Source organism: Pezoporus wallicus, unplaced genomic scaffold (assembly GCF_028554395.1).
Source record: "Pezoporus wallicus isolate ANWC-B61680 ecotype Strahan unplaced genomic scaffold, APGP_CSIRO_Pwel_v1 contig_8837, whole genome shotgun sequence".
Classification (NCBI taxonomy): Eukaryota; Metazoa; Chordata; class Aves; order Psittaciformes; family Psittacidae; genus Pezoporus; species Pezoporus wallicus.
The window spans coordinates 1,227,395-1,255,380 of record NW_026636730.1 but is presented as its reverse complement, the minus strand read 5'-3'; the positions used below and the strand labels follow the sequence as shown (position 1 = coordinate 1,255,380).

General features: G+C 59.1%; 2 protein-coding genes across 2 annotated transcripts; both read right to left on the bottom strand.

Moving 5' to 3' along the window:
* Window positions 1–745: 745 nt before the first annotated feature.
* Window positions 746–18,151, bottom strand: FBXO41 (F-box protein 41). Its single transcript, XM_057401267.1, has 13 exons — window positions 17,683–18,151; window positions 14,047–14,962; window positions 9,688–9,916; window positions 8,856–8,935; window positions 8,423–8,733; window positions 7,472–7,737; window positions 6,965–7,080; window positions 6,637–6,789; window positions 4,162–4,257; window positions 3,295–3,413; window positions 2,789–2,947; window positions 2,008–2,123; window positions 746–1,390 (listed from the first exon to the last, which is right to left on the bottom strand). The coding sequence occupies exons 2-13, from the start codon at window positions 14,766–14,768 to the stop codon at window positions 1,328–1,330; spliced, it is 2,430 nt and encodes an 809-aa protein (XP_057257250.1). The 5' UTR covers window positions 14,769–14,962; window positions 17,683–18,151; the 3' UTR covers window positions 746–1,327.
* A 3,246-nt stretch (window positions 18,152–21,397) lies between these two features.
* Window positions 21,398–23,453, bottom strand: EGR4 (early growth response 4). Its single transcript, XM_057401269.1, has 2 exons — window positions 23,093–23,453; window positions 21,398–22,778 (listed from the first exon to the last, which is right to left on the bottom strand). Exons 1-2 carry the CDS (start codon window positions 23,229–23,231, stop codon window positions 21,466–21,468), a joined length of 1,452 nt encoding a protein of 483 aa, XP_057257252.1. The 5' UTR covers window positions 23,232–23,453; the 3' UTR covers window positions 21,398–21,465.
* Between the last annotated feature and the right edge of the window lie 4,533 nt (window positions 23,454–27,986).

Sequence of the window (27,986 nt, the reverse complement as noted above, 5' to 3'; positions counted from 1 at the left end):
CTGCGAAGGGCTGTCTCCTCACATCCACATTGACCAACAGGCACCAAGCCCTCCCAGCGATGGTCCAGAGAAGAGGACAACCCCCAGATCTGCTTTTCTCTGTTGGCTCCTCTCTGCTCAGCACATCGGGTCCAATCACGCCTGGTTGGGGCTCAGGGTTGCAGGGTGCTGATAGGTCCCTGCTGCTGGCAGTGCTGTGATGGGTGTCCCCATGGCATAGGCACCTCCTGGCACCTTCAGGGTGGAGGATGGAGATGCCTGACCCTACTGGATGCCTTCCCAAAGCCTTTTCCTTTGGAACAAGGGTGTTTTGGGGGTGATGGTGTCCTCACAGCAGAAGATGGAGAAGAAACAAAGAGGGATGAAAACCCAGCTGTGGCCATAGGTAAAGGATCTACAGGGCAGTTGGGTTGGTGCTTTCACAGCAGCTTTGGACATCAGGGCAGTTTGGCCAGGATTTCTCCTTCAGGCTGCTCAGGAAGGCGATGAGATGGCAAATGTGGGTGCCCCATTCCAGTCCCAAACTCCGCATGGGACAACGCGCTCCGGTGGGACTCTGAGCTCCGGTGGATGCTGATGGGGACAGAAGCATGACCCGTGCTTCCTTGTGGATGAGGACTTTGGAGATGGTTTATTGCCTTGGCAGGAGGGTTTGGGTGGGCAGGAGGTGAGGCTGGAACCATCATGTCCATGGTGTCCTCTGGCTCCTACAGCCCTGGGATGCAGCTCTGCCACGCGTGCTTGTGCTGTGGTGGCTGCCAGCTTCTGGGCAGTGTTATCCCGGGTTTGGGTGTCCCTCTGATACACAAATGGACATGGAAACGAGTGGAAATCCTGCAGGAATGCTGAGCACCGTTTCCTCCGGAGGAACAGCCCCTTCCCACCCAACCTCCATCATCCCATGGATGGATAAGGATGGTCCAGCCGTGATGCTGACAACGGTGGGCTCTTGGCAGATCCATCCTCAGCTCCCACACCACCAACCAACCGAAACCCCCCCAGAAACAGAGATTGAAGAGAAAGACATTCCCCAAACAAGGATCCTTGGCAATGAGCAGCCACAAAGGGAGGTTCGAAGTCATCTTCCCTCCCAGGAACAAGCCCTGCCTCTTTGGGCAGCCAAAAATGTCCTGAAGTAGCACCTTTTGCCCGTGAGCTGGCCTTGGGGACAGGCTCTGGTTGCCCATCCCTGAGGCCTGCAAGGGTTCAGGGTTTCTTTGTGCATGAGCCGGTGTCTCCGTGCCCCGGGTCCGGCAACGGATGAGCAGCGACGGTGGGTTTGGTTTCACGGAGCCTCTGGGAATGTGCTTTGTGGTTCCCTGAAGGACTAACAGCCTCCTTCCACCTTGATGTGCAAGATCTTGGAGAAGCCGGGTCTCTTCCTCAGGGCCTGGAAGAGGAGGAAAGAGTGGGGTTGGTGGGGGAGGACATGGAATCATTGAATAGTTTGGGTCGGAAGGGACCTTAAAGCTCCTCCAGCTCCAACCCCTGCCACAGGCAGGGACCCCTTCCACTAGAGCAGCTTGCTCCAAGCCCCTGTGTCCAACCTGGCCTTGAACACTGCCAGGGATGGGGCAGCCACAGCTTCTCTGGGCACCCTGTGCCAGCGCCTCAGCACCCTCCCAGGGAAGAGCTTCTGCCTAAGAGCTCATCTCAGTCTCCCCTCTGGCAGGTTCAAGCCATTCCCCTTGGCCTGTCCCTACATCCCTTGTCCCAAGCCCCTCTCCAGCTTTCCTGCAGCCCCTTCAGGCACTGGAGCTGCTCTCAGGTCTCCCCTTCAGGAGCCTTCTCTTGTCCAGGCTGCCCCAGCCCAGCTCTCTCAGCCTGTCTGAGGCATCCCTGTGCATGGCAGGGGTTGGAACTGGATGAGCTTTAAGGTCCCTTCCAACACAAACCACTCTGTGACTCGATGATTCAATGGCTACCGCAGTGGATGAGTTTGCCCCCGGCCTCCAAGGGGACCTGGGGCTGGTGACACGGGGGTCACCTGGGACTCGCATCCTTTACCTGGAGTTTGTTCACCATTTCCTCAAACATCTTCTTGGCTTCAGGGCTATGGGGCTCCTTGAAGTAGTCCACGATGCCCACCTGCACGACGATGGACTTCAGGTTCCGGCACACACCTGCGGTACAGATAGTGCCTGGTGTCTCCATAGCTCGGCTCAAACATCATGGACCCAAAAACCCGCCCAGTGCTCCTCAAGGCCTCCTGCTTCTGGGCAAACCTCACCTTGAGGATGGAGGAGACCCATTTTTGATGACCCCTGTAGGGAGGGTGGTGCTCTCCGAGCTGGTCCCTGATTGCCCTATCCCAAATGGCCCTTGGGAAACCCTTCCTCTTCCACGCAGAGGATGGTTCCCAGCAAGTCCAAGCACAGCCACACGTGCGTGACCACCAGGAGCAGTCCTCAAACAGACCCTGCTGCTGGTGTCAAGCCTCTTTCCCCAGGGGCTCCTATCAAACAGCTTCAGTAAATGGTGTGGCTCCAAACCCGGATGAGGGTGAACCTCAGGTGTGCCACAGGCATTGAGTCCTTGATTACATTCAATGGAGACATTGAGGTCTCCATCTTCCTATAGCCCATAGCTAGATCAGCTCTTCTTAACCCATCCTTGGCAGGGATCTGTTGGATCCCCTCTTCCACCATGGAGCTCCGTTACTCCCAGTGTTGGCACTGGGTTCTGTGGGTGCAGCTGGAAGGCAAGCTCTGGTTCATGGACCTGGATACCTGGTGGCCTTTTGGCCAATGGACGATGCTTTGCCTCCATCCCTGGCATTGCTACTCACTGTTGAAGTGCAGCAGGGCTTTGGGGGTGACCGGTGTGGAGGTCAGCACCAGCATCTCCAGCCCTTTCAGCCCCTCTCGACAGACCTCCGCTGCAACCTCCTGGTTGATCTCCGCCACGTGGTCCAGCTCCAGGACCTGAAGCCGCATGCAGTTTCGGGCTGGAAGGACAAAGAACCCTCCTAAGTGTTCCCAAACCCATGGAGACGAGGCCCTCAGTGCCATGGGTCAGTGGTGGCCTTGGCAGTGCTGGGGATTGGTTGGATTGGATGAGCTTCAAGGGCTTTTCCAACCTGGTTGATTCCATCAGGGAAGGGATAAGGCCACTGATGGGAAAGGGGTGATAGAAGGGATGGGTGGCACCAAGGAGGGGCAGGGTGCACGCCTGGTTCTTGGCGTGGGTTTCCTCACAGAGGTCCCCATGGGGCATCTCCTAGGGTTATAGCCTGCCCCCAGCAAGGTCCCTTCCCCTTGCCCTTGCCCCCGCCCCGAGCAGAGCTTCTCCTACCTAAGGAGGCCAGGCCCTGGACGCCGCATCCTGCCCCTCCGACGCCCAGCGCCCGCAGGTGGGGCCAGCACCTCCCGATCATCTGGAGGCAGCGGTTGCTGAATCGCGTCGGCTGCTGGCTGGGAACGGGGAGAGGATGGGGATGAGACACGAGGCAGGGGCTCACCCCTGGGAGGGTGCTGAGGCGCTGGCACAGGGTGCCCAGAGAAGCTGTGGCTGCCCCATCCCTGGCAGTGTTCAAGGCCAGGTTGGACACAGGGGCTTGGAGCCAGCTGCTCCAGTGGAAGGGGTCCCTGCCCGTGGCAGGGATTGGAGCTGGGTGAGCTTTAAGGCCCCTTCCAACCCAAACCACTCCATGGTTCTATGATTCTCCTGCCAGGAGACACCCGCCTCTGTGCACCTCAATCCAGGCTGTGGGGGGACATGACACTGCAGCAACCATCCCAGGACAAGAAGAAATGCCCCGAGCAAGCCCCATGGCATGGAGGTGACCTGCTCTGCTCCGTGAACCCCTTAGCACTGAGACGTTGTGGGGTGGGGATCCACCAGCATCTTGATCCCCCCAGAATGCTTTTCCAGCACAAGAACAACTGCAGCCATCTCCCTAAGCAGCGACTCGATGTTTAAAGCCATCCAGGCCCTTCAGGGCTGCTGTTACATGAGCAGTGAGGAGCTCAGATAAGCCTTTGATGTTCAGTGTCACCCATCACGGCTCCCCTTTCATCTCTGGTGTTAGCAGTGCCCTGGAAACATTCCTGCCTCATCAGGGTTGTGTCTATCCCCATCACCTCCCAGCCAGGACAGGGAGGGATCTGGACAGCAAATCTGGACCTTTCCAACCCGGCCTCCTCCTAACATGGCTCTTACCAGGGATGCAGAGGTGCGACCTGGAGGGAGATGATGTCCCTGCAGCCTGCTCCAAGGGCCCAGATCACTTCATGACCCACAGGGTCCGTAGCGCTCCTGGAACAACACAGAGGACACGTGGTGGCCCCCACTGGCAGTGATGCTGCCCTGGGGGCTGTGTCTGCAGCCCCTGTGATGCTGCATCTCCCTGCACCTGGAGGAACAAATCTGGTTGTTATTCATAGCCCGTGGTCAGACAATCCCAACACCGATCCATGCGGGAAGGCTGGAGGCATTTCTGTCTGGAATTGTGCCTATGAATGTGGAATGGCAACTAAGAATGGAAGAAGGTGAGGCTGAAGATGAGGTTAGGCTGAAGGGAAGGTTGATGGTTGAAGGTGGGGTTGTTGGTTGAAGGTGAGGTTGATGTGAGCCTGAAGGTGAGGTTGAGGATGGGGTAAGGCTGAAGGTGAAGTTATTGGCTGAAGGTGAAGGTCAAAGTCTTCCAGATGCAAAGGTGTCAAGTGATGGAACTGAGCCAGCCAGGCCATGTACCCTTGCAGAGCAAATCCCTGCAGGTCCCATTGGGTTGGATTCGTTCTCCACCCGCCCAGCCCGGATGGGGAAGGTGCCAGGACGTGGTTAAGGATGTTTCAGCTGAGGGATGGTAACTCCATGGCCTTGTACCAGCTCTGCGGTTGCGCCACCACATCTGTAGGTGGCTCTTGGCCAGATGTTGCTGCAGAGGTGTCCTGTAGGGTCTTCCTTGTGTTTTGGAGGTATCAAACAGGCCTCATGGGTGCTGCTGGCTCCATGGAGGTGCAGGTTTAGGCGTGCTGCCACTGCCTCAGAGGAGCTTTCACTGTTGGCTTCCAGTACCAAGTCAATGGAGGAGAGAGCTCAGAGAGCATCATCCTGATGCCCCCAGCCCAAAGGCTCTTTCAGGCCGTGAAGCTGCCTCCTGGGCCACGCTTCCCGACTCCAAATGACCCACTTCAAAGCTAGAGGCAACCTAAAAATAGGCGATGGGTGTTATCTGGAGTGCTGCACGTGTCTCCACTGAAGAAGCTTCCAAGAGCCCCTTGTGTTTGGGTTAATCAGAGCATGAGTCAGTCACAGGTTAGCAACGTGCCAGGAGAGCTTGAGCCGGCTCCGATGCCCTTGGAAGGGCTGATGGAGGAGTCTTGGGGTCAAACCCAACAGCACGGGGCTGCATCATGGTGTGGGATGCCCCCATCAGAGCCATGTCTGAAGGAGTCTCCATCCTGGGCTGGATCAGGGCACCCATCAGCTGCAGATCAAATGGATGCCAAGGGGGCATCTACGTGGTGCAGGGGAGCAAGGATCCTCCCCCTTGAGTGTATAGGAAAGGTAAATCCTGTCTCCACCGGAGGAAGAGCCTCTTCTGGAGGTGGCCAAGACCAAGGAGCAGCCAGAGATCTCTCCTCAAGGACCTGCATCATGATCCTGGTGTCCAGGGTGGGTCTTAGCAATCCTGTGGCAGAGCTGTTCCAAGGACCCCAAGGTCTCTTCTCCCCATTAGAAGCCTTCCTTAAGGGGTAGCAGTCAGGTAGGACCTCACCGGGGCCTGGTGTTGGTGCACCTCTTCTCTAACACAAAGCAGTGTCCCCACACCAAGACCCCGCTGATGACTCCGGATGAGGTGGGAATGGTACCGGGATGGTGGGAATGGAGCTGGAAGGGAAACACCTGCATGGGAACATGCCAGAAGAGGATGAGAGTTGGGAGGATGGCTTGCTCTGGGGACACATGGAAAGGTGGATCCTTCACACCTGGCCTGATGGGCTGTGTTCTGACAGGGAATGGGGATGGGAAGCAGAGCAGTCCCAGCACATCGGCAGGTAGAAGGAGGTGATCCTGCCCCTCTGCTCTGCTCTGGTGAGACCCCACCTGCAGCACTGTGTGCAGTTCTGGGGTCCTCAGCATGAGAAGGACATGGAACTGTTGGAACAAGTCCAGAGGAGGCCACGAGGATGCTCAGGGACTGGAGCACCTCCTGTATGAAGACAGGCTGAGGAAGTTGGGGCTGTTCAGCCTGGAGAAGAGAAGGCTGCGTGGAGACCTCAGAGCAGCTTCCAGTATCTGAAGGGGGCTGATAGGGATGGTGGGGAGGGACTCTTCATTAGGGACTGTAGTGACAGGACAAGGGGTGACGGGTTCAAACTGAAACAGGGGAAGTTCAGGTTAGATGTAAGGAAGAAGTTCTTTACTGAGGCGCTGGCACAGGGTGCCCAGAGAAGCTGTGGCTGCCCCATCCCTGGCAGTGTTCAAGGCCAGGTTGGACACAGGGGCTTGGAGCAAGCTGCTCTAGTGGAAGGGGTCCCTGCCTGTGGCAGGGGTTGGAGCTGGAGGAGCTTTAAGCTCCCTTCCAACCCAAACCATTCCATGATTCTACAATCCTATCCCATGGATGTTCCCAGCCAAGGAACCACAGGACCCCAGGGTAACAAGGGGCGATGCTGGTGCCCCCCTTACCGGTAGGTGACCGCCTGCAGGGCCCGGCAGTAGCAGCTCGCCAGCCACAGCGACCGGTCCGTCAGCACGTTGGGGCAGTGCGAGATGCGCAGGATGAGCAGGTTGCTGCCCGTCGCCTTCAGCAGGGACTCGAGCCCGGCTTCCAGGCAGCCCCTGGTGGGAATAGCAGCAGGGTCAGGGGATGTGGGGCTCCAGGACACCCAAACCCCACAGCAGGAGTTGGTCCATGGGCATCCATCAGCGGAAACGGGATGCTGGGACTCGCAGAGCATCATCGTCCCTGAGGAGCAGTGGCTCCGGCTGTGTGAGGAGGATGCCCAGGACTCACCGTGTGCTCTTCATGTAATCCTCCTTGCTCTCCTTCTTCCCTCGCTGCCGTGGCTTGAGGTTTTGGAGGGTGAGGGAATGCATCTGGGTGCACCACTGGGACAGCATGGCCAGGAACTGGGGGGACAGGGGTGGCCGTCACTGATGAGGGATGCCCTCAGCATGTCTCAAACCACCCATCCCTGGCACATGCACACACGTACAGGCATTTCTGCACGCACACACGTGCCATATGTGTGTGGAAACGCCGTGTGCAAATCACATGTATGACAAAAGCACGTGTACATGTGAGCCCATGCCCACAAGCATGCACATGTGAGCATGCAACACATCCAGCCACCGGTGCCGGCACACAGCCGCGTGTGGCCGTGACCATAACACCACCACAATCACCGCCAGCGAGACGCTCGCTCAGCACCATTCTAGATGGAACTGGATGACCTGAAGGCCCTTCCCAGCCCCAACCGCTCTGTGATCCTAGAGGAACGGTCTCTCCCATCCCCGGTACCTTGGAGGACACCCTGGCGTTCTCCAGCAGCACCCGTGTCCACACGGCCGGGTGCCGGGCCACGAACTTCCAGTCCTTGCACACCTCGGCCGCCCGCAGCAGGGTCTTGGTGTCCAGGTAGGTGAAGATGCAGAAGAGAGCTGCCCGCATCTTGAGGATCTCGGGGCTGATCACCTCACTGGAGTGCCCAGGGCTGCCCCTCTCCAGCCACCCCACTTTGCCCCCGGCCCCCTCGGTCCTGGCTGCGGGACATCCATCAGTGGCCACTGTTGGAGGATGATGAATCATAGAATCATAGAATAGTTAGGGTTGGAAAGGACCTTAAGATCATCCAGTTCCAACCCCCCTGCTATGGGCAGGGACACCTCACACTAAACCATGGCACCCAAGGCCTCATCCAGCCTGGCCTTGAACACTGCCAGGGATGGAGCATTCACAACCTCCCTGGGCAACCCATTCCAGTGCCTCAGCACCCTCACAGGAAAGAATTTCCTCCTTAGATCCAATCTAAACTTCCCCTGTTTCAGTTTGAACCCGTTACCCCTTGTCCTATCACTACAGTCCCTAATGAAGAGTCCCTCCCCAGCATCCCTATAGGCCCCCTTCAGACACTGGAAGCTGCCCTGAGGTCTCCACGCAGCCTTCTCTTCTCCAGGCTGAACATCCCCAACTTTCTCAGCCTGTCTTCATACAGGAGGTGCTCCAGCCCCTGATCATCCTCGTGGCCTCCTCTGGACTTGTTCCAACAGTTCCGTGTCCTTTTTATGTTGAGGACCCCAGAACTGCACACAATGCTCCAGGTGAGGTCTCAGGAGAGCAGAGCAGAGGGGCAGGATCACCTCCTTCTCCCTGCTGGTCACGCTCCTTTGGATGAAGGGATGCTCTGCGCGTCCACCCGCATCCCTCACCTCCCATCCTCCCACCCCACCAGCAGACCCCATTGCGCCTCACCCGTGAGCCGGCAGCTGCCGGTGGGTCGGGATGCGGCGGATCCGGGTGCCTCCGGCTCCCATCCCTCGGCCTCGGACTCGGTGGTGCGGGAGCCCACGTCGGACACGTCTCCCTCCTCGCCCTCGGTGCTGTTGCGGTAGGGCCGGCGGTGCCAGTTCTGGATGGCCTGACGGCGCAGCCCCGAGCCCCGGCCGCCGTCCCGTGTGGGGTAGGGGTGCCCGTCCGCGGTGTCATCCGTGGGGCACGGCTCCGCGCTGTCGCTGTCGTAGCAGCCCGAGCTCTGTGACACGGCTTTCGCCCGGCTTGAGGCCCTGCAGGATGGAGATGCTCAACCTCAGCGCTCCCCAGGGCGTGCGTCCCCTTCCCGGGACGCCCACCAAAACCCGGAGCATCCCATTAGGATTCCAGTCAGGAACGACCCAGGGGCACTCACCCGGTGCTGGAGGAGGAGCGCTGGTTGGACACACCGTAAGGACCATGCGCGGCCACCCCTGGCCCTGGGTGCCGGTCTCTCTGTGGGGAGATGGGCAAGAGGAGCCAAAGTGGTGAAACCCAGTGGTGCAGCCAAGGGAGACAACCCTGATAACGCACCCTGGGCCTGATGTGGTTTGGGGTGAGGCTAAACCCAAATGGGATGCAGAGGAGCATCTTGGAGGAGGGCCACAAGGGTGACGAGGGGCTGGAGCACTGCCCATATGGGGGCAGGCTGAGAACATTGGGGCTGTTCAGCCTGGGGAAGAGAAGCTGCGTGGAGACCTCGGAGCAGCTTCCAGTGTCTGAAGGGGGCTACAAGGATGCTCGGGAGGGACTCTTCATTAGGGACTGCAGTGATAGGACAAGGGGTGATGGGTTCAAACTGAAACAGGGGAAGTTCAGGTTAGACCTAAGGCAGAAGTTCTTTACTGAGGCGCTGGCACAGGGTGCCCAGAGAAGCTGTGGCTGCCCCATCCCTGGCAGTGTTCAAGGCCAGGTTGGACACAGGGGCTTGGAGCAAGCTGCTCCAGTGGAAGGGGTCCCTGCCCGTGGCAGGGGTTGGAGCTGGGTGATCTCAAGGTCCCTTCCAAGCCATTCCACGATTCTATGATCCCATAGAACCACCTTGCCCACGCTCACCACGGAAACCACCAAGAAGCAACCTCCCTTTCGCATCCCCCCCTCCAGGACCCTCCATTTCCCCATAGCACCCACACGGGCACCCCGACCCTTCCCCACCCAGCCCTCTCCATCCACCCGCAGCAGTGGTGGCGGTGGTGGTGAGGGGGTACCTGTGCCCGTGCAGGGAGCGCCCTGGGGGGGACCTTGGTGCCGGGGGTGCCGCAGCGGCCCAGGCTGCCGTTGGGGGTGGTGCCGCAGCTGCTGCTGATGATCTGGAGCTGCTTCTCGGCGCGGTCGGCGCGGTCCAGCAGCTCCTCGATGAAGCGCTGCAGCCGCACCTTGGCGTTGGCCTCGCGCGCCGCCGTCTCCTTCAGGAACTGGTCGATCTGCAGCACCTCCCTGTGCGGGGTGGGGTGTGGGGGGGAGCAGTGGGTGACACCCCCGGCCCATCCCCTACATCCCTGCTGAGCACCTCCATGCACGGGGTGCGAGAGGAAGGGCCCTGCTTGTGCGCGTCTGGACCGCTCGTCGTTAGCCTGGGTCGGGCTGGATGGGTCCTGGGCATGGGCTGGGGCAGAGCAGGGACTAAGGGGTGCTGCAGGCAAGCAGGGGGATGCTGGCACCTTGTTTTGGGGGTGGATGACATCCTTTGCCTGGGTGAGCAGTGCTCCCAGGACTGGAGGCTCTTGAGTGCAATGGAGTGGAGGGAAGGGGGTGATGATAGGCCAAGGGGAATGGCTTGAACCTGCCAGAGGGGAGACTGAGATGAGCTCTTAGGCAGAAGCTCTTCCCTGGGAGGGTGCTGAGGCGCTGGCACAGGGTGCCCAGAGAAGCTGTGGCTGCCCCATCCCTGGCAGTGTTCAAGGCCAGGTTGGACACAGGGGCTTGGAGCAAGCTGCTCCAGTGGAAGGGGTCCCTGCTCGCGGCATGGTTTGGAGCTGGATGGGATTTAAGGTCCCTTCCAACCCAAACCAGCATAGGATGCTATGATGCTGTGGTGGGAGGATAGAGGTGCATGGCCCCCATTTGGGGCAGACTTAAAGGAAACACCTTAAGGGCAGCTTGAAGTCCTTAAACCCAACTCAGCCCCCAAACCACCCCCAGCTCTGCGTTGGACACTGCCAGCAGCTCACTGACCTGGTGTGGCCCCATCCCACCCTGCGTGCCCGCATTAGGGTGCACACAGCACACAGCCACCGTGCACCCCCACAAGTGCACCCCATGCGTGCGCAGAGCCAGCCCACGTGCATGGGCACCATGGAAACACGAATGCAGATGTAGACCCCGATGCACGTGCACGGGCAGACACATGTACGGTCGGTTGCATACGCACCCAAAACCACCCACACAGCCAATGGTGCGCACACACACGTGCACGACCGCTCTCACACCTTATCTTGGCATCCATGAACCCCTGAAGGTGCACAAGCACAGCTCCTCGTTGCACACCCAACCCTGCACACCCAACCATTCACACCCAACCTTGCACACCCAACCATGCACACCCAACCATTCACACCCAGCCTTGCACACCCAACCCTGCACACCCAACCTTGCACACCCAGACATGCTCACCCTACCATGCACACCCAACCCTGCACACCCAACCTTGCACACCCAGCCATGCACACCCTACCATGCCCACCCAACCATGCACGCCCAACCATGCACACCCAACCTTGCACGCCCAACCCTGCCCACCCAACCATGCACACCCAACCTTGCACACCCAACCTTGCACGCCCAACCCTGCCCACCCAACCATGCACGCCCAACCATGCACACCCAACCTTGCACACCTAACCATGCACCCCAACCTGCACACCCAACCCTGCACACCCGACCTTGCACACCCAACCTTGCACACCCAACCCTGCACACCCAACCCTGCACACCCAACCTTGCACACCCAACCCTGCACACCCAACCCTGCACACCCAACCTTGCACACCCAACCCTGCACACCCAACCCTGCACACCCAACCCTGCACACCCAACCTTGCACACCCAACCCTGCACACCCAACCCTGCACACCCAACCTTGCACACCCAACCCTGCACACCCAACCCTGCACACCCAACCTTGCACACCCAACCCTGCACACCCAACCTTGCACACCCAACCTTGCACACCCAACCCTGCACACCCAACCCTGCACACCCAACCTTGCACACCCAACCATGCACACCCAACCATTCACACCCAGCCTTGCACACCCAACCCTGCACACCCAACCTTGCACACCCAACCCTGCACACCCAACCATTCACACCCAACCTTGCACACCCAACCATGCACACCCAACCATTCACACCCAGCCTTGCACACCCAACCCTGCACACCCAACCTTGCACACCCAGCCATGCACACCCTACCATGCCCACCCAACCCTGCACACCCAACCTTGCACACCCAACCATGCACACCCAACCTTGCACACCCAACCTTGCACGCCCAACCCTGCCCACCCAACCATGCACGCCCAACCATGCACACCCAACCTTGCACACCCAACCTTGCACACCCAACCATGCACACCCAACCTTGCACACCCAACCTTGCACACCTAACCATGCACACCCAACCTTGCACACCCAACCCTGCACACCCGACCTTGCACACCCAACCTTGCACACCTAACCATGCACACCCAACCATGCACACCCAACCATTCACCCCCAGCCTTGCACACCCGACCTTGCACACCCAACCATTCACACCCAGCCTTGCACACCCCACCTTGCACACCCAACCTTGCACACCCAACCTTGCACACCCAACCTTGCACACCCAACCCTGCACACCCAACCCTGCACACCCAACCTTGCACACCCAGCCACACCAATATGCACTGGAGTGTGAAGGAGGCAGAGAGCAGCCCTCAGTGACACAATTCCCTTTGCTGCTTCTTGATTGCCATTTAATTACTAATTAGTTACCCCCCAACCTGCCATTTGCAGGGTGAACCTGGGAGCTCCTCGGGAATGATTTGGGAAGGCTCCCAGCAAGGGGCCCCAGGGGATTTGGAAGGCAAATGGGTGCTGGCACAGCGTGTAAGGTGATGCTGATGGTTATCACCCGCATCTCTCGCATCCCCATGGACCGGGTGGAAAAACACTCCTGGCACAGCAAACGGAGCCCAGGAGCAAGAAGCCTCCCCTGGGGACGATGGGCTCGTGGTGGTTTGGAGCTGGTGGGGCTGGGAATGGTTTGATCTGGGAAGGGCGAAGCTGGCTGTGCTGATGGAAATGGTTTTCCTGTTTATAGGAAAAGGAATCTATTTTCATCAGGTCTCCTCACGCTCCCTCTGCAACCTGGCAACTGGTTCTGCCACTGTGGCTGGAGGAGTCTGGGGACAGACGAGGACAGGCAAGGGGTTTCTGTACAAAAAGGAGGCAGTTTGGGGCATAAACTCCGGGTTTTTTGTGGCAATGGTGTCCAGGGTCCACCACGGACCAAACAAGATGCATAGAATTCCTCGTTGTGAGGGTGCTGAGGCGCTGGCACAGGGTGCCCAGAGAAGCTGTGGCTGCCCCATCCCTGGCAGTGTTCAAGGCCAGGTTGGACACAGGGGCTTGGAGCAAGCTGCTCCAGTGGAAGGGGTCCCTGCCCGTGGCAGGGGTTGGAACTGGAGGAGCCTTCACATGCATCCAAACCAAGAGGCATTGCCCTTATCCAACCCCAGCATCACCTCACTGCTCACCCCAGCACCAGCCAGTCCTGGGAACCTCATTTTGGAGTCAAAGCCATTCGTGAAGACGCTGACTATGGTGAGGATGGAGACAAGGCCATGACTGTCCCCCACTGTGCTCCTCATTGACCCTATGGAGCGCTCCAGCTTTGCTAAGAAACCCCTGAGGAACAAGGTCTGGTTTGCTTGAGCATCAACAATGGCAAAATGGCCCAGTGCTTGACCAGAGGGGAACTCGGGAGCAGGACTGGATGGGAAGGGGGTGTTAAGTGGGGAACATGGGATGAAAATGGGGATGGCAGTGCCATGGTCCTGACAGCGAATGGAGGTCTATTTGGGCTCCTTGGGCTGTCCCATCTTCCTTCTAGGAGAAAAGCCCTGCATTAGGCAGGGCCAAGGTGGCCCCATTGGACAGGTCAATGGGATTCCTCAGGTTGTATCGGGCTGGATAATTCAGGTGTGGAGCCAGAGGGGATGACCCAGGGTTTTGGGAAGACAGCCTTTGGTGCTAGAGATGGGCTGCAGCAGCGTGACCACCACCGTGTTCCTGGGCAGGACATGAGGATGGCCATGTGCATCCCCATGTACCTGGCCATGTCCTGAGGGCACCAGTGGCTATGGGACCAGGTCTGCCATGATGTGACCAAGCTATAGACCTCAGGTCTGTGTGGACATTGCACGGGAGAAGATGCAAAACCTGATGAGAGACGATGGCAATGGACATTGGCAAAGGGGCTGTGCCCTAGCACTTGGTCTGAGGGTTCGGTGATGGGCTCCTCAGGGTTCACCATTCCAATGGAATCCCCCCCCCCCTTTCAACCAGGACCAAGGACTCACTGTTGCTTGCGGGTGAGCTCCTGCTCCTTCTGCACCAGGTCCTGCTTGAGGGAGGCCAACATCTCCACGCTGACATCCACTTGACGGGACAGTTCAGACGCCCGGTCCTCCAGCTCCTGCTTCTCCCTGCTGAGCCTCAGGCTCTCCTGCTTGGCCTTCTCCAGCTCCGAGCTCTTGCGGTCCAGCTCCACCTGGAGCCGTCCCACCTGGGACGCGATTTTCTGCTCCACCTCCTCCGTCAGCTTCTCCAGCCGCTTGTCCACCTCCAGCTTCTCAAAGGCGCGGATCTTCAGGCGGGCCAAGCCTTCCTCATAGGCACTGTCCATAGCGGCCGGCGGCGTCGGGGCCGGCGCCACGGCTTTGCTGCGGGTGAAGATCTCGGTCAGCGGGATCTCGATCTCATGGACGTAGCGCGGCGATGGGGAGGAGGACGGCGCCGGCTCCAGCTCCTCGGCAGGGACCAGGTCACAGGAGAAGCGCTGGTCCTTGCCTTGGAAGGAGGTGCTCTCAAAGTAGTCCCTGCGCGCGGCCGGCGTCAGCAGAGCCCCGTCGGCGGCCAAGGGGAAGACGGCGGCATCGCAGATGCTGTTGGTCTTGGAGAGGACGTAGAGGGTCTCGTAGGTGTGGTTGTACTCCAGGTGCGCCCGCAGCGAGGAGAGGCTGCGGAAGCGCTTGTGCTCCCCGCAGCGCGGGCACCGGTAGGGCAGGTCCAGCGAGGCCATCCCTCAGCTACGCAGCCCGGTACGCGGGACCCTGCTCATGGCAAGGCAGGGCTGGACCCGGGGCACGCGGGGTGGGGTGCGGAGCCCCCCGTGGCGGGGCTGTGGGTGCGCTGGGGCATGGCGGGGAGGGAGGCCTGGGGTGGAAGCGGGGTCCGGAGGCGCTGGGGGGTGTCAGCATCGAGCGGTGGCGGGCGCTGGAAGAGATGGGGGTCAGTGATTGAGGGGTGCGGGTGACCAAGAGTCGCACCTTGGTCCTGCTTCTTGGTCCCCTCGCTGCCTCCGTCCCACCCTCCCATGTTCCTTGCATTGAGGCACGACCCTTGGGAAGCTCCATAACCTTTGGGAAGATCCGCAACCCTTGGGAATATCCACAAACTATGGAAGGATCCACAACCCTTGGGAATATCCACAAACTATGGAAGGATCTGCAACCCTTGGGAATATCCACAAACTATGGAAGGATCCGCAACCCTTGGGAATATCCACAAACTATGGAAGGATCCGCAACCCTTGGGAATATCCACAAACTATGGAAGGATCCGCAACCCTTGGGGATATCCACAAACTATGGAAGGATCCACAACCCTTGGGAATATTCACAACAATTGGGAAGGATCCACAACCCTTGGGAATATCCACAAACTATGGAAGGATCCACAACCCTTGGGAATATTCACAAACTATGGAAGAATCCACAACCCTTGGGAATATCCACAAACTATGGAAGGATCCACAACCCTTGGGAATATTCACAAACTATGGAAGGATCCACAACCCTTGGGAATATTCACAAACTATGGAAGGATCCACAACCCTTGGGAATATCCACAAACTATGGAAGGATCCGCAACCCTTGGGAATATCCACAAACTATGGAAGGATCCACAACCCTTGGGAATATTCACAAACTATGGAAGGATCCACAACCCTTGGGAATATTCACAAACTATGGAAGGATCCACAACCCTTGGGAATATTCACAACAATTGGGAAGCTCCACAACCCTTGGGAATATCCACAAACTATGGAAAGATCCACAACCCTCGGGAAGATTTGCAACCTTTGGGAAGATTCACAACCCTTGGGAAGATGTATAAGGTGTGTAACCCTTGGGAAGCTCCATAACCAGTGGCGAGATCTGTATCCATAACCGTTGACAAGATCTATACCCATTGAGAAGGTGCTCCAGCCCTTGGAAAGGTTCACAACCATTTAGGAGGATGCAGCCACAAGGAATCTGGACATCCCATGGGAAAGCTCCCTCCATCCACCCTGAGCACCCACAGAGGGGTGACCATGTCCTTTCTTGGCCAACCGCCCCTCACTGAGCCCCTGCAGTGTGAGGGGTCTCCAGGAGCATCCCTGTGTCCAGCACTGGGTCTGGAGCCCCCTTCTCCAAGCGAAGGGTCACCCATTCCTGCTAGCTCAGTCTCACAACAGAATTCATTCCCAAGATTCATTCCCATTCTCATCAGTGACCTCTCCAGGGCTATGGGACCCCATAGACCCCGTGGTCTGATGCCAAGGGCATGGTGGCTTCCCAGCCAGAAGAAGGTCCCTTTGGGGACCTGGTTTATCCCCCGCATCATCAAATCCTCCATGGCATTGCAGGGGAAAACCCCCCATCCTTGTGGAATGGGAGCTTGGGATGTCCCCATGGTCTCCTCCAGCCTGGGAGACACAAGCACACGTTGGAGTGCATCCCTGCAATGCCTTCACCCCAAAACACCACCAGCACCCATGGGTGGGAGCATCCCTTCCTCATCCCTCTGCAGTATCCCTCAAAGGGCTCTTCCCACCATCCCAAAACCCCTTTGAGGCCCCCCCTGCACTCCACAGCCCCCATCCTTGGTGAGCACTCCACCACCCCGAAACCTCCATCCCTGCTCATCCCCATAGCTCAGCACCTCCTCAGTGAGCACAACCAGGCCAGGAGGCTTTGGGAAACCATTTTAAAGGGAAAGAACAGTAAAGGCGAGAAATCCATGGAAAACCAGAGCTGGGATGCGGTGGGAGGAAAGCTGGAAGCGCCTGGCTGTGTTTTGGGGTTACAAAACAGCCTCACACCTTAACCCCCAGCACCCGGCACACACAAAGCACCACCGGCAACTTCAGCTGCTGCCGATGGGATGAGAAAGCGCTTTTCCACCATGGGGATGGGGCCACAGCATCCGGCCACCCATAGCTCAGGCCTGGAGCCCTGCCGGCATCTCCTGCTCAGCCTCAGCCCCGTGTTTCCCAGCCATAATCCAAGGCAGGTCCGAAGGCTCGCATCGCCCCATCCCTGCCTTAGGCAGGTTCTATCCTCACCGTAAACCTCTCCCATCCCCAGCCACGACCGGGATTGAAGGGCATTATTAGCGGAGTCATTACTACGGCAGCCCCACGATTAAATCCCACCCGCATCCGGAGCCGGGAAAACGCTCCCGGCTGCCGGGAGATTGCAGCATTCCCGGGCTGCTCCGGCGCCGCTACCTGCGCTTCATCATGGATCCTCTCCGTGCATTGTTTAGCAGTTTTCCTGCCTCCAAGCCCCCAAAATATAGCATCAGCAGGCATCACCATTCCCGCCTGCTGGAAGAGGGAAGGGGAGGATGGAAAAGAGGGGTGGTGGTGGTGGAGGATGATGCCGGGTGGCGGATGCTCCCCGTTCCCGCTGGTCCCCATCCTTCCCCGGCTGAGGCTGCTGCGGGGTGGAGGCACCACGATGGGAGAGGTGCAGGGAGGCTCGCATGGAAAACCGGGATGCATCCATCCCCCAGCACCTGCAGCGAGGAGCAGCGGGTCCCTCCTCGCCCCATGGCAGCGGCTTTGTCCCCAGCGCATCCCCCCCCTGCTCCCCAGTGGTCCATGGCGAGGAGCAGCCTGGGGACAAGCCACCACCTCCCCATGAGCATCCTGCTTCGCCCCGTACCTGGTGCTGGGCGCCGAGCTCCCGCGCTTGGCTCCTCTGATGGCAGCATCCCTCCTGCTTCCAGCACCGAGCGAGCCGCGGGGATACGGGATGGGGGCTGGACCACGCACACCCCAACACCCGCACAAAGGAGGAGGCTCAGGGCTTTGTCGGGAAAGAGGGATGTGGTTCGGGAGGGATGCGGCCCGGGAGGGAGGCAGGAATGGCTGGAAGCATCCGGCTCCCTGCGGCCAGCACCTCCATGCCAGCCAGGCCCTGGGGAGGGAGGGAGGGTGGTGGCTGCGGGAGGAGGAGGACGAGGACGAGGAGAAAGAGAGCAGAGGCTGAAGGCGCCGGGGGGAGGATGAGGGATGCTGGGGCACCCTGGGGACAGAGGGTCCCCGGGGCTGCGGGGCTCAGGGGGGGCTCTGCATGGCGAAGGGGCGAGGAGGGAGGGATGGAGGGAAGGAGGGAGGGAGGGCGAGCGCTGGCAGCCGCCTCCTCCTCCTCCTCCTCCTCCTCCTTTGCAGCCCCAGCCCGGGCTGTTTCTCTCCGTCGCTTTTCCTCCCTCACAGCTCCCTCTGCCTGCGTCCCCACGAACACCGCGGGCGCTCCGCCGGCCCTGCTGCCATGCGGCAGCCTCAGCCCGCATCTACCCGGCCCCACAGAACCCCCTTGTCCCCACCCGTACCCCTTTGTCCCCATCAGTCCCCTCCTGCCCCTGGCAGCCCCCGTCTGGAATCATCCCGGAGCATCCCCCTGGATGGGGGGTGTCTGCATCGCTCTTTCCCCATCCCAGGCTGGACCCACAGCTGCAGGGATTCTGGCTTGGTCCCGACCCAGTCTCTGAGCATCCGAGCTTGGTCCCTGTCTTGGCCCTGATCTGGTCTCTGATTGCCTTGGGTTAATCCTGACTGAGCCCCTGAGTTCCTTGGCTTGGTTCCTGGCTTGGTCCCCAGCTGGTCCCCAAGCACCCTGGCTTGGTCCTGATCCAGTCCCCAAGAATGCAGCATCATTCCAATCCAGTCAACAAGCACCACAGTTTGGCCCCTGGCTTCATCCTGATCCAGCCCCTGACCACCATGGCTTGGTCCCTGCCTTGGTCCTGATCTGATCCCTGATCACCCTCGTTTAATCCCTTCCTCGGTCCTGTTCTGGTGCTTGAGCATCCTGGCTTCATCCTGATCCAGTCCCCAAGCACCCTGGGTTGGTCCCTGGCTTGGTCCTGATCCAATCCCTGAGCATCCAGACTTGGTCCCTGGTTGAGTTCTGATCTAATCCCTGTCTTAATCCCTGCCTTGGTCCTGACTGAATCTCCACGTACCTTGGCTTCATCCCTGGCTTGGTCCCCAAGAAACCTGGCTTGGTCTTGATCCAGTCCCTTGAGCATCCAGGCTTCATCCTAATCCAGCTTCTGAGCACCCTGGCTTGGTCCTGATCCAGTCCCTACGCAACCTGGTTTAATCCCTGTCCTGGTCCTGGTTGAGTCCTCAAGCACCTTGGTCCCTGGTTTAATCCTTGGCTTGGTCCTGATCCAGTCCCTGAGCACCTCAGCTTGGTCCCCAGTGCCAAAGGCAGCCCAGTACTGATGTGTTCTTATCTCTGATGTGGACACGAGGGAAGATGTTTGGGGCCAGGATGCTGCTGGCCTGGGCTCAAGTGGTTCATCCCCATCCCTGGGGTTCAGGGTACCCCTGATCCTCCCCTCAGCCCCATCCCACCCCAGGAACCGCTGCTGTGATGGGAGCAGAGGGCGAGGGCTGGAGCCTCTCAGAGCTCTCAGGCTCAGCATCAATAATAGATGCACTTCCAGAGGGGTATTAATAAAGGCCTCATGCATGATGCATGGCGAGCGGCGAGGGGAAGCAGGGCTGTCTGCTGCTGACACGAGCTGATGTCCCATGGAAAGGTGCCCAGAATCCGTCCTCTTCCCAAAGCAAACCTGGGTGCTGAGTCCCTGGGAACGATGTCTGGAGTGTGTGTGTGTGGGTGGGTGTCCGTCCCCCCCCAGGAAAAGGCTCTTTTCTGGTGCCTGGGCTCATCTGCATCCCATGGAGTGGTCCTTGCTCGGGATCACGTACCACACACATGGGGTGGTTCAGCTGCTGGGGCCGGCAATGCATGGGGCTGGTGGGGCACCAGCACCCTTGGGTGCCATCAGAGGTGTGAGCTCTTGTAAGGACAGTCAGGATTTACCCCTCATCCAGGTCTCCTGCTGAATCCTTTCCCCATCCCATCGCATTCCATCCTGTCCCTTGGGGGCCTCACATCCCCCGCCCAGCTTCCCCCCCCAGCTCCATGGGGTCCTCCCAGCCCACATCAAGCCCCGTTCAGGGCATTGGATTCTGCTGGGATAACGGTATAAATGGGATTTAACCCTGGGATGCTCCAGTCCATGTGTTGGCAAAGGGCTGGGGGACACCGGGGGACAAGGCAAGGAGATCCCCCCTTTCCTCCATGACATGGCTGGGGACAGATCCCCCCTCTCCAAGGGACAAAACCTGTTGGAGAGAGCAGGTTTCCAGCCATGCCCCTTCCCTGCCTCAGTTTCCCTGCCTCTATTCCCTGCATCTCATGAGCTGCGACATCTCCCGTGCCGCTGGATGTTCCCAGGGGAAGGGAACAGGCGTCTCTTGGCTCTTGAACCTGCCAAAAGGGAGGGAGCAAATGTCCAGCCTGATGGTGCCTGGATCCCCTCCAGCCCTGGGGATGTGCCAGGTTGAAGATGGGGAGCAGGGGCTGTATCCACCCCCCCCGTTTCCTGCAGGAGAAGCCTGCTAAGGACACATGGAGGGACCAGAATGGAGGCTCCGGGCTGGGATTTGGGGTCCCCCCAGTGAACCCCATGGCTCTGGATCCAAGTAGGGCAGATCCCTCCAGGGTTTGTTCCTATTGGAATAAACCCAGAGCCACGGCCCTGTTTTCTGTAAGGGACTCATGAGCCGGGAGCGGGGATCCCTTCCCCGCTCTGTGCCGGGACAAGACCCTTCTCCTGGGATAAGCCATCCACCGAGGGGATTTGGGATGCTCGGGATGAGGGCCACAACCGCCCACCCCCCCACTGCTCTGATTGATTTTCCTCTCTCTGCTAACTATTTAAGCACCTTTCTCCCCATAGGAGAGGTCCAAAGCAATGGAAATCCCACCGGCATCGGCTGCTAAACGGGACACAAAGGCAGGAACAAGGCAGAGAGGTCTTGGATCAGCTCAAATCTTTAATTAGAAAAATAGACAGGATTTTCTCATCCCGATAGAGGCTTTTTCCCATTTACAAACAGGATCATAATAACAGCAATAATAATCATGATAATGACATCACCTTTCCAAAGGGACCATCAGGCACCGGCTGCTGGAGCCTGCTGGCATCTCCCTCCTTTGGGAGAAAGGGTCGGTGCTGCTGTGCTGGGTGGTAAATAACCCATCAGGAGCATCCTGTAAAGTGCTGGCAGGGGGGAACCCCAGTCAGGTCGCTCCAAACACACATGGTCCATGGGTCCGGGGGTATAAAACCCATTTCTTTCTGTCCATGGGTTTTCATTTCCTCCCCCTGCCCTTGGAACAGGAGCAATAAAAACCACTCAGTCCCTGCAGTTCGGAGACGGATCCGGGGCATCGAAGCTGCCGCATCCCCACCTCGGTCCAGCGCCGTGGCACCACATCCACCTCCCGCGCGCCCCTCTGCATCCCACCACGGGCCCGCTCCTTCGCCATCCTCTTCTCCAGGAGCGGGATGGTCCCAACCCCGGCTCTCCCACGAGAGGCTCGGGGGAACGTCGGGAAGCGCCGCGTCCCAGCGCCGGGCTCTCAGAGCGTCCCGAAGGAGAGCCCCACCGAGAAGAACCCCAAGCCCTTGAGCTTCTCCTCGGTGCGGGCTTTCTGCTTGAGGTGCACCTTGCTGTGGCGCTTCTTCTCGTCGCTCCGGGCGAAGCGGCGCCCGCAGGTGTCGCAGGAGAAGGGCTTCTCGCCCGTGTGGGTGCGGATGTGGGTGGTGAGGTGGTCGCTGCGGCTGAAGTTCCGCAGGCAGATGCGGCACTGGAAGGGTTTGTGGCCCGTGTGGATGCGGAGGTGCCGGTTGAGCTCATCCGAGCGGGCGAAGCTCCGGATGCAGTTCTCCACGGGGCAGGCGAACGCTTTCTCGTGGGGCTTGGGGCAGAAGCATTTGGAAGAGCACTTGGTCCGGCGAGTCTTCTTCTTGGGCTCGGCCAAGGCGGGAGGGGTGGGGGGAAGCAGGGAAGGGATGGAGGAAGAGGTGGCGTGGCCTAAAAAGTCCGTGCTGGGGACAGAGGGAGAGGGATGAGGATGGAGGAGCTCGGCGGAGCTCATCAGCGCCGGCAGGACTTCGGGCTGGGTTAAGGAAGCGTCGAATTCCGGGATCAAGGGAGGAGGGAGGTTGTGGATCTTGGTGTCGGCCGGGAAGTTCTCTGGCTCGCAGCCGAAGCCCAGATGGGTCCCGAAGCAGGGAGCATCCTCTGCCAGGCTGCCGAGCTCTGACTGGCAGCTCACGGACAAGACGCTCTCCATCTTGGAGCCCAGTGGATGGAATAGCCCCTGGCTGCTTTCTCCAGCTGGGAACGCTTCGGGAGATGGGTAACCAGAGGGCAAGTAGGCCTGATGCTGGGTGATGGGCTCCCATTGGGTGCAGGAGGCTTTAAACTTGTCCAGGGGTGGGGAGCCAGAGGGCAGCTTGATGTCCTGCTTGCTGTCCAGGAGCTTGGGTTGGAAGAAGCACTGGGAGGTGTTTCCCAAGGTGGGCTGTGCCTGCAGGGGTTGAGCAGCATCCGGAGTGGGGAAGCTGCCGTAGCCCTGCTCCGGGAATGGGGTTTGGGTGGATCCGTTCATTTCCGGCTGGCAGTTAGGATAAAGGTCCAGCTGGCTCTGAGCCACATCGGGACATGGATAAAGAGCATCCAGATGCCTTTGGTGGCCCTCGGAGGAGGCGAAGGGGGAGATGCCCAGGATCCCTGACATCAGGTTGAAGAGGGATTCCTGGTCCTGGGGATGCTCCGGTACCGCTTTGATGAAGAAGCTGCCGGTGTAGCTGAGCGAAGGGGAGGGCTGGCTGCCCAGCAGGGAGTAATCCACAGCCCCACCACTCATCGGGGTGCCCAGCACCTCACCTGAGGACACAGAGGGACCATGGTTACAGGGATGCGGGGATGCAGGGCTGGGGGGGGGGGAATACAGGGGAACAGCGGGATGCTGATGTTGCGTCACTGCGAGGTCCCCATCCTAGACGGGTCCCCAGGGATGCATGGAGAGACCTGGGCTTCACCCCCCTTCCCCAGCAGGAGCCCCCCATGGATAGTGGGGGGCTGTTGAACCCCTATCCAAGGACTAGGGGGATAGAGAGGGGAAAGATTCCCGGTTCCTGGCTGCAGCTCCCACTCCCAGCTGGATCCCTCATCCCTGCCCGGCCTCCTCCGGTCCTTACCTCCGAGGAAATCGCCTTCTGCCAGGAGTTGCTGCTCAGCCTGCCCCAAGCCTTGCAGGTCGCCGGGTTTCAGCTCGCAGCTTTCCTCGTATTTGGAGTAAAGAGGATCCGAGCAGGAAAAATCCATAACGTTGAGCATCTCCTTTGGAAGCACGGCCGGAGCGGGGAGGAGGGGGGGGGGGGGGGGGTGCCGGGCTGGAGCGAGCTCGGAGGGAGCAGGAGGATGCTCAAGGGAGAAGGAGGATGCTAAGGGGGAATAAGGGGATGCTCGGGGGGAATAAAGGGATGCTCAAGGGAAGGAGAGGGATGCTCAGGGCGAGCAGGGGGGTGCTTGGGGTACCCGGACCGAGCCGGGGCGGGGAGGGGGGGGGGTGCTCGGCGTAGATGCCAGGGATGCTCCGGGATGCTTGTGGCAATGGGGGGGATGCCGGGGCCGGGTGCGGGCAGCGATGCTGCACCCCCGGGTGATGGAGGGAGGGGGCGGTATCAGGTCCCGGGGGCCGGGCAGGGGCAGGCAGCAGCGGCAGCCCGAGCGGACGCCCGGCTCTGCCTCCCCTGCGCTCCCTTTATAGCTGCAGCGGGGCTGCTCCGACCTTCCGCCGCAGCCATTTCTGGAGTCCCCAGTGAGGCTGCCGTGACGTAAATGCCCATATATGGACTCAGGATGTAGGCTAGGGAGTCCCAATAAGGAAATCTCTCCCGTGACGCGGTGCCCCCTCCCTTCCCCTCCCCCTTTTCTCTCCCTCCGTGGTTTTTTTTCCCCCTTTTCCAGCTCTTTTTAACCGAAAATCGCGATATTTTTATCAAATCTCTGCTCTGGGTGTGCACAGCATCACCCCCCCCCCCCCCCCCCCCCCAGCACCCTGCCCGCATCTCCCCATCGCATCCACACCCCCCATGTGCACAGGCACGCGTGTGCAAGCACAAGCATCTGCAGCAGCCAGGGCTGGAGATGCACTAAGGGATACTGGGCATCCCTCTGCATCCCTAGCAAGGACCCGGGGCTCATTCCCCCTCCATCGCAGGCTGCTTTTCCTTCCAGATTCATTCCAGATTTAACTCTCCTCAGGCTTTTATTCTCCTCACGCTATTTTCTCCCCCCTCTCTCAATGCCTTTTGTTGCTCTTGCTCCTTCTAGAAGCGTGAAAGGTGCTGGGTTTGCTGTTCCCCCCCCTTCCTCCTCTCCCTCCCCTCCGTTCCATGCCTGGTTTTGCAACGCTTTCTGCTGGCAGCTGGGCTTTGCTTGGATTTGGAGCCGTGAAGTGGATGCCGGCTCCTCCTGCGATGGAGCGAGGAGCCAAAAAGAGAGGGCAAAGCCGCGGCCAGCTCCGTTCAGTCATCCGAGTTCATGGCTTCCGCCCAGGCTGGCATGTAACAGGCATGGATCTGAGCTGGGAGAAGGAAGATCCATCCTGTAAACCCCAGAGGATCATCGAAAGGGGATGTTCTATCACCGGACTCAGAGCAAGCAGTGATTCGGAAGGATCCCGGCAGTGATTCCATCCTGAGCATCCTCCCAACCCCCCCAGTCACTGCACTGGGGTGAAGCCTCCACTGAAGCAAGGCTGGAGGCTGCTGCTTTTCCTGCTTGATTGTTTGGGGATGTCTAAAAGGCCAGCATCGATTTGGAGCTGATCCTGGATGAGTGGTGATGTTCTGGGGGGGGCAGATCACAACCAGCACAAGCAGTTTGGATGGGGAGGGGAAGGCTTTCTCTGGGCGTTCTGGTTGTTGGGTTCAGAGCACTGGAAACCACGTCTATAGCAGCATTGAGAGGTACAAACCCACTGCTTCCCAGTGCCAGGTGGCCCAGGGGAAGGTCAACTCCAAGATGGGGTCTGCAGGAGAAAGCTGAGGGGTGCAAAGGAGCCAGAAAGAAGGAGGGGACCTCTCCCCAGCACCCCTACCTGTGCGTTTTCATAGGATAGAAGAATCCCAGCCTGGTTTGCGTTGGGAGGGACCTTAAAGCTCCTCCAGCTCCAACCCCTGCCACGGGCAGGGACCCCTTCCACTAGAGCAGCTTGCTCCAAGCCCCTGTGTCCAACCTGGCCTTGAGCACTGCCAGGGATGGGGCAGCCACAGCTTCTCTGGGCACCCTGTGCCAGCGCCTCAGCACCCTCCCAGGGAAGAGCTTCTGCCTAAGAGCTCATCTCAGTCTCCCCTCGGGCAGGTTCAAGCCATTCCCCTTGGCCTGTCCCTACATCCCTTGTCCCAAGCCCCTCTCCAGCTTTCCTGCAGCCCCTTCAGGCACTGGAGCTGTTCTCAGGTCTCCCCTTCAGGAGCCTTCTCTTGTCCAGGCTGCCCCAGCCCATCTCTCTCAGCCTGGCTCCAGAGCAGAGCTGCTCCAGCCCTTGCAGCATCTCCATGGCCTCCTCTGGACTGCTGCACATCCAGACAGGTTTTCCCTGCCTTCATGTGCTTCCAGCCCTTGCTGGGAGGCCAGATCCTTTGGGATGTGCAGCAGCGCCTGCATCCGTAGCCACGAGGCCAAGCGATGCTCGAGCCGGGGTGCAGCAGCTGAAGCGGGGCTCTGCTCCGGAGCTATTCCTGGCTCCAGGAATGACTCACTGCGTTACCTTGGGCAAATCACTCTGAAATGTGTCTAGCAGTGCTTCCCCACGTTGGGGGCAGGCTGCTCTGCCTTGCCTCTGCAAAAGAGGTGCAAAGAAGCCTTGAGCCCTGCCTGGTGATTCAGGGAATGTCAGGGAATGAGCTGTGAGGTTCAGGTTGGAAATCAAAAGAGGGGATGGAGAGAGATCCAGGAAATTATCAGAGTGTGGGAATGGTGAGTGGGATCCAGGTATTCAGTTTCTCATCCCATAGGACATGGGGGATGTCCAGTGCAATGGACAGAAAGTGGGTTTCAGGCAAGGCAAAGGCAATCTGAGCCCTGCAGCGCTTGCTGGAACTGGAACTCGGAGCTTCAGGACATCATGGGGACCAGGTGATTGATGAACAGAGTCAGGATCTGTGGCTGTGAAACACAACCCCAACCTGCAGCTTAGGGCATCTGCTGGTGGAACACAACCCCACCAGAGGGGTGGACACTGGGCTCCATGCTTTCTTCTTTACTCCTCCTAGGCTGTGTTATAAGGACCTACCAGGCCTTGTCGCTCTTCTTTTACCTCCCTGTGCTGCACTTTAACTGGGATGTCAGCCTTTGGGGTGTGTAGGATCTCCAGCCTCTGAGCTGAGAACCAGACCCACATCCCTACCAGGACAAGCAGCTCTTCTTTTCTCCTGGAGATGGAAAACGCTGTCCCACCTTGTATACCCCACCAGCTTAACACACCATGGGGAGGTCCCTGCTACCGCAGCAGGGCAGAGGCAGCTCTGACGAACCTCTGCTCATCCTTAAAGACGATCCTAAAACACTGGAGCCATTTCAATACAAGAAAACAAGCCATTACCGTGTGGTTTATGTACGCCTCATCCTAAAACCCAGTGTGAAGTGACCCTCTTGGATGGCATCCCCATGGGAGGAGCGTGGAGGTGACACCACGCATGAGGTAATGGGAAAACGTGACCATGCCTCGAGCCAAGCTCCAGGCCCGGGAGCTGGCACAGCGTTCCCCTTCCCAGAAGGAGCACTTGGCTGCCGAGGAGGAGGGATAGCCTTCCTGGGGTGCAAGATGTCAGCATACACATGCAGGGAGGAAATCCCTGCAGCTTCAGGTCCCCCCCTCCCCACAGCACATGGGCACCCCAAAAGCTCAATCCCTGCTCCGGGTTTTGGGTCTTCTCCCTCTTTCCCCGGTCCCCGAGGTGCTGTGGGAAGAGATGAAGAGGTTTGGAAAGCCATTATGGCAGCTCTGTGTGTGTCCATGGGGCATCTCGCAGCCAAGCAGGAAAGCTCCGTGCTCCTCCGTGCGATGGGAGCATCCTCAGGGCGGTGAATGAGACCCCCAAAGGAAGGAGCGCGTTTGCTCCAGTGACGCTGGGAGCACTAAAAGCACCTCGGGGCTTTCCAGCTCAGCACCAAGCTCACCCCCAAACCCATCCAGGACTGCTCCGAGTGTGACGCAGCGCAGGCTCCAGCCCGGGTCTCCCCCAGTCACCAGCCATATGGAGCAGCCTGGCAGCAGCCACCATCACCAGCATTCCTTGGCGAGCTCCTCACTGGCTCCTGCTGATCCACCCTCATGTTTCCCAGCCAGCTTCATCCCGGGGGTCACCTTTGTCCTGACCACCCCACTGTTCGGCGTGCAATCCATTGCGATGGCGTGTTAGCATCCCTTCCTTTCCAGCTTCTAAGTCGATGCTCTCCTTGGGGTTGTGGCATGGAAATGAAGCCTTAATTCAGGGCTTTTTTCCCACCCATTTCTCCCCATTTTGGAAGCTTCATTTGGGATCTTCCCTGTAGTCTGGGGGGATTTTGGCAGAGGGTTGGACGCTCCCAGCCCTGTTTAAGAGGGAAGCAGCTGCGGAAAGGAGGCAAATCCTAGAATCCCAGCCTGCTTTGGGTTGGAAGGGACCTTAAAGCTCATCCAGTTCCAACTCAGTCTCCCCTCTGGCAGGTTAAAGCCATTCCCCCTTGTCCCTCGACCTGCTGCTCATGCTCTGGGGATGCAGCCCAGCACCATCCTCTTCCTCCTGCCTTGCCATGAGCCAGCCAGGAGCTGGGGGAAGGTTTGGGAAGCCCTTTTCCCATTGCAGCACACAGGTTGGGCAAGAGGAGCAGCCCTGGAGCTGCTGGGAAGGGCAGAGATGCGCAGCACTGATGGGAGGCTGGAATTCATATTTCCAAAGGGATGGGCTGAGTATTGGTTCACAGCAATACTTCTTTAGCAGCCAAACTTGCATCTGTGTGCCCAAAGCCTACAGATACACAAGGAAAAGTGTCATTTCCACGTGTCTTCTCCTAGCTCCAAGTATTCAGGCTCAGGCACCTTCT

Coding starts and splice junctions, on each gene's coding strand:
- FBXO41 (XM_057401267.1), bottom strand. CDS start 14,768: ATGGCCTCGCTGGACCTGCCCTACCGGTGCCCGCGCTGCGGGGAGCAC. Junction 7,081..7,471: donor ACGCCAGGGTGTCCTCCAAG/GTACCGGGGATG, acceptor CTGTCCCCCCAG/TTCCTGGCCATGCTGTCCCA. Junction 3,414..4,161: donor GTCGCACCTCTGCATCCCTG/GTAAGAGCCATG, acceptor CCCCGTTCCCAG/CCAGCAGCCGACGCGATTCA.
- EGR4 (XM_057401269.1), bottom strand. CDS start 23,231: ATGCTCAACGTTATGGATTTTTCCTGCTCGGATCCTCTTTACTCCAAA. Junction 22,779..23,092: donor AGAAGGCGATTTCCTCGGAG/GTAAGGACCGGA, acceptor CTGTGTCCTCAG/GTGAGGTGCTGGGCACCCCG.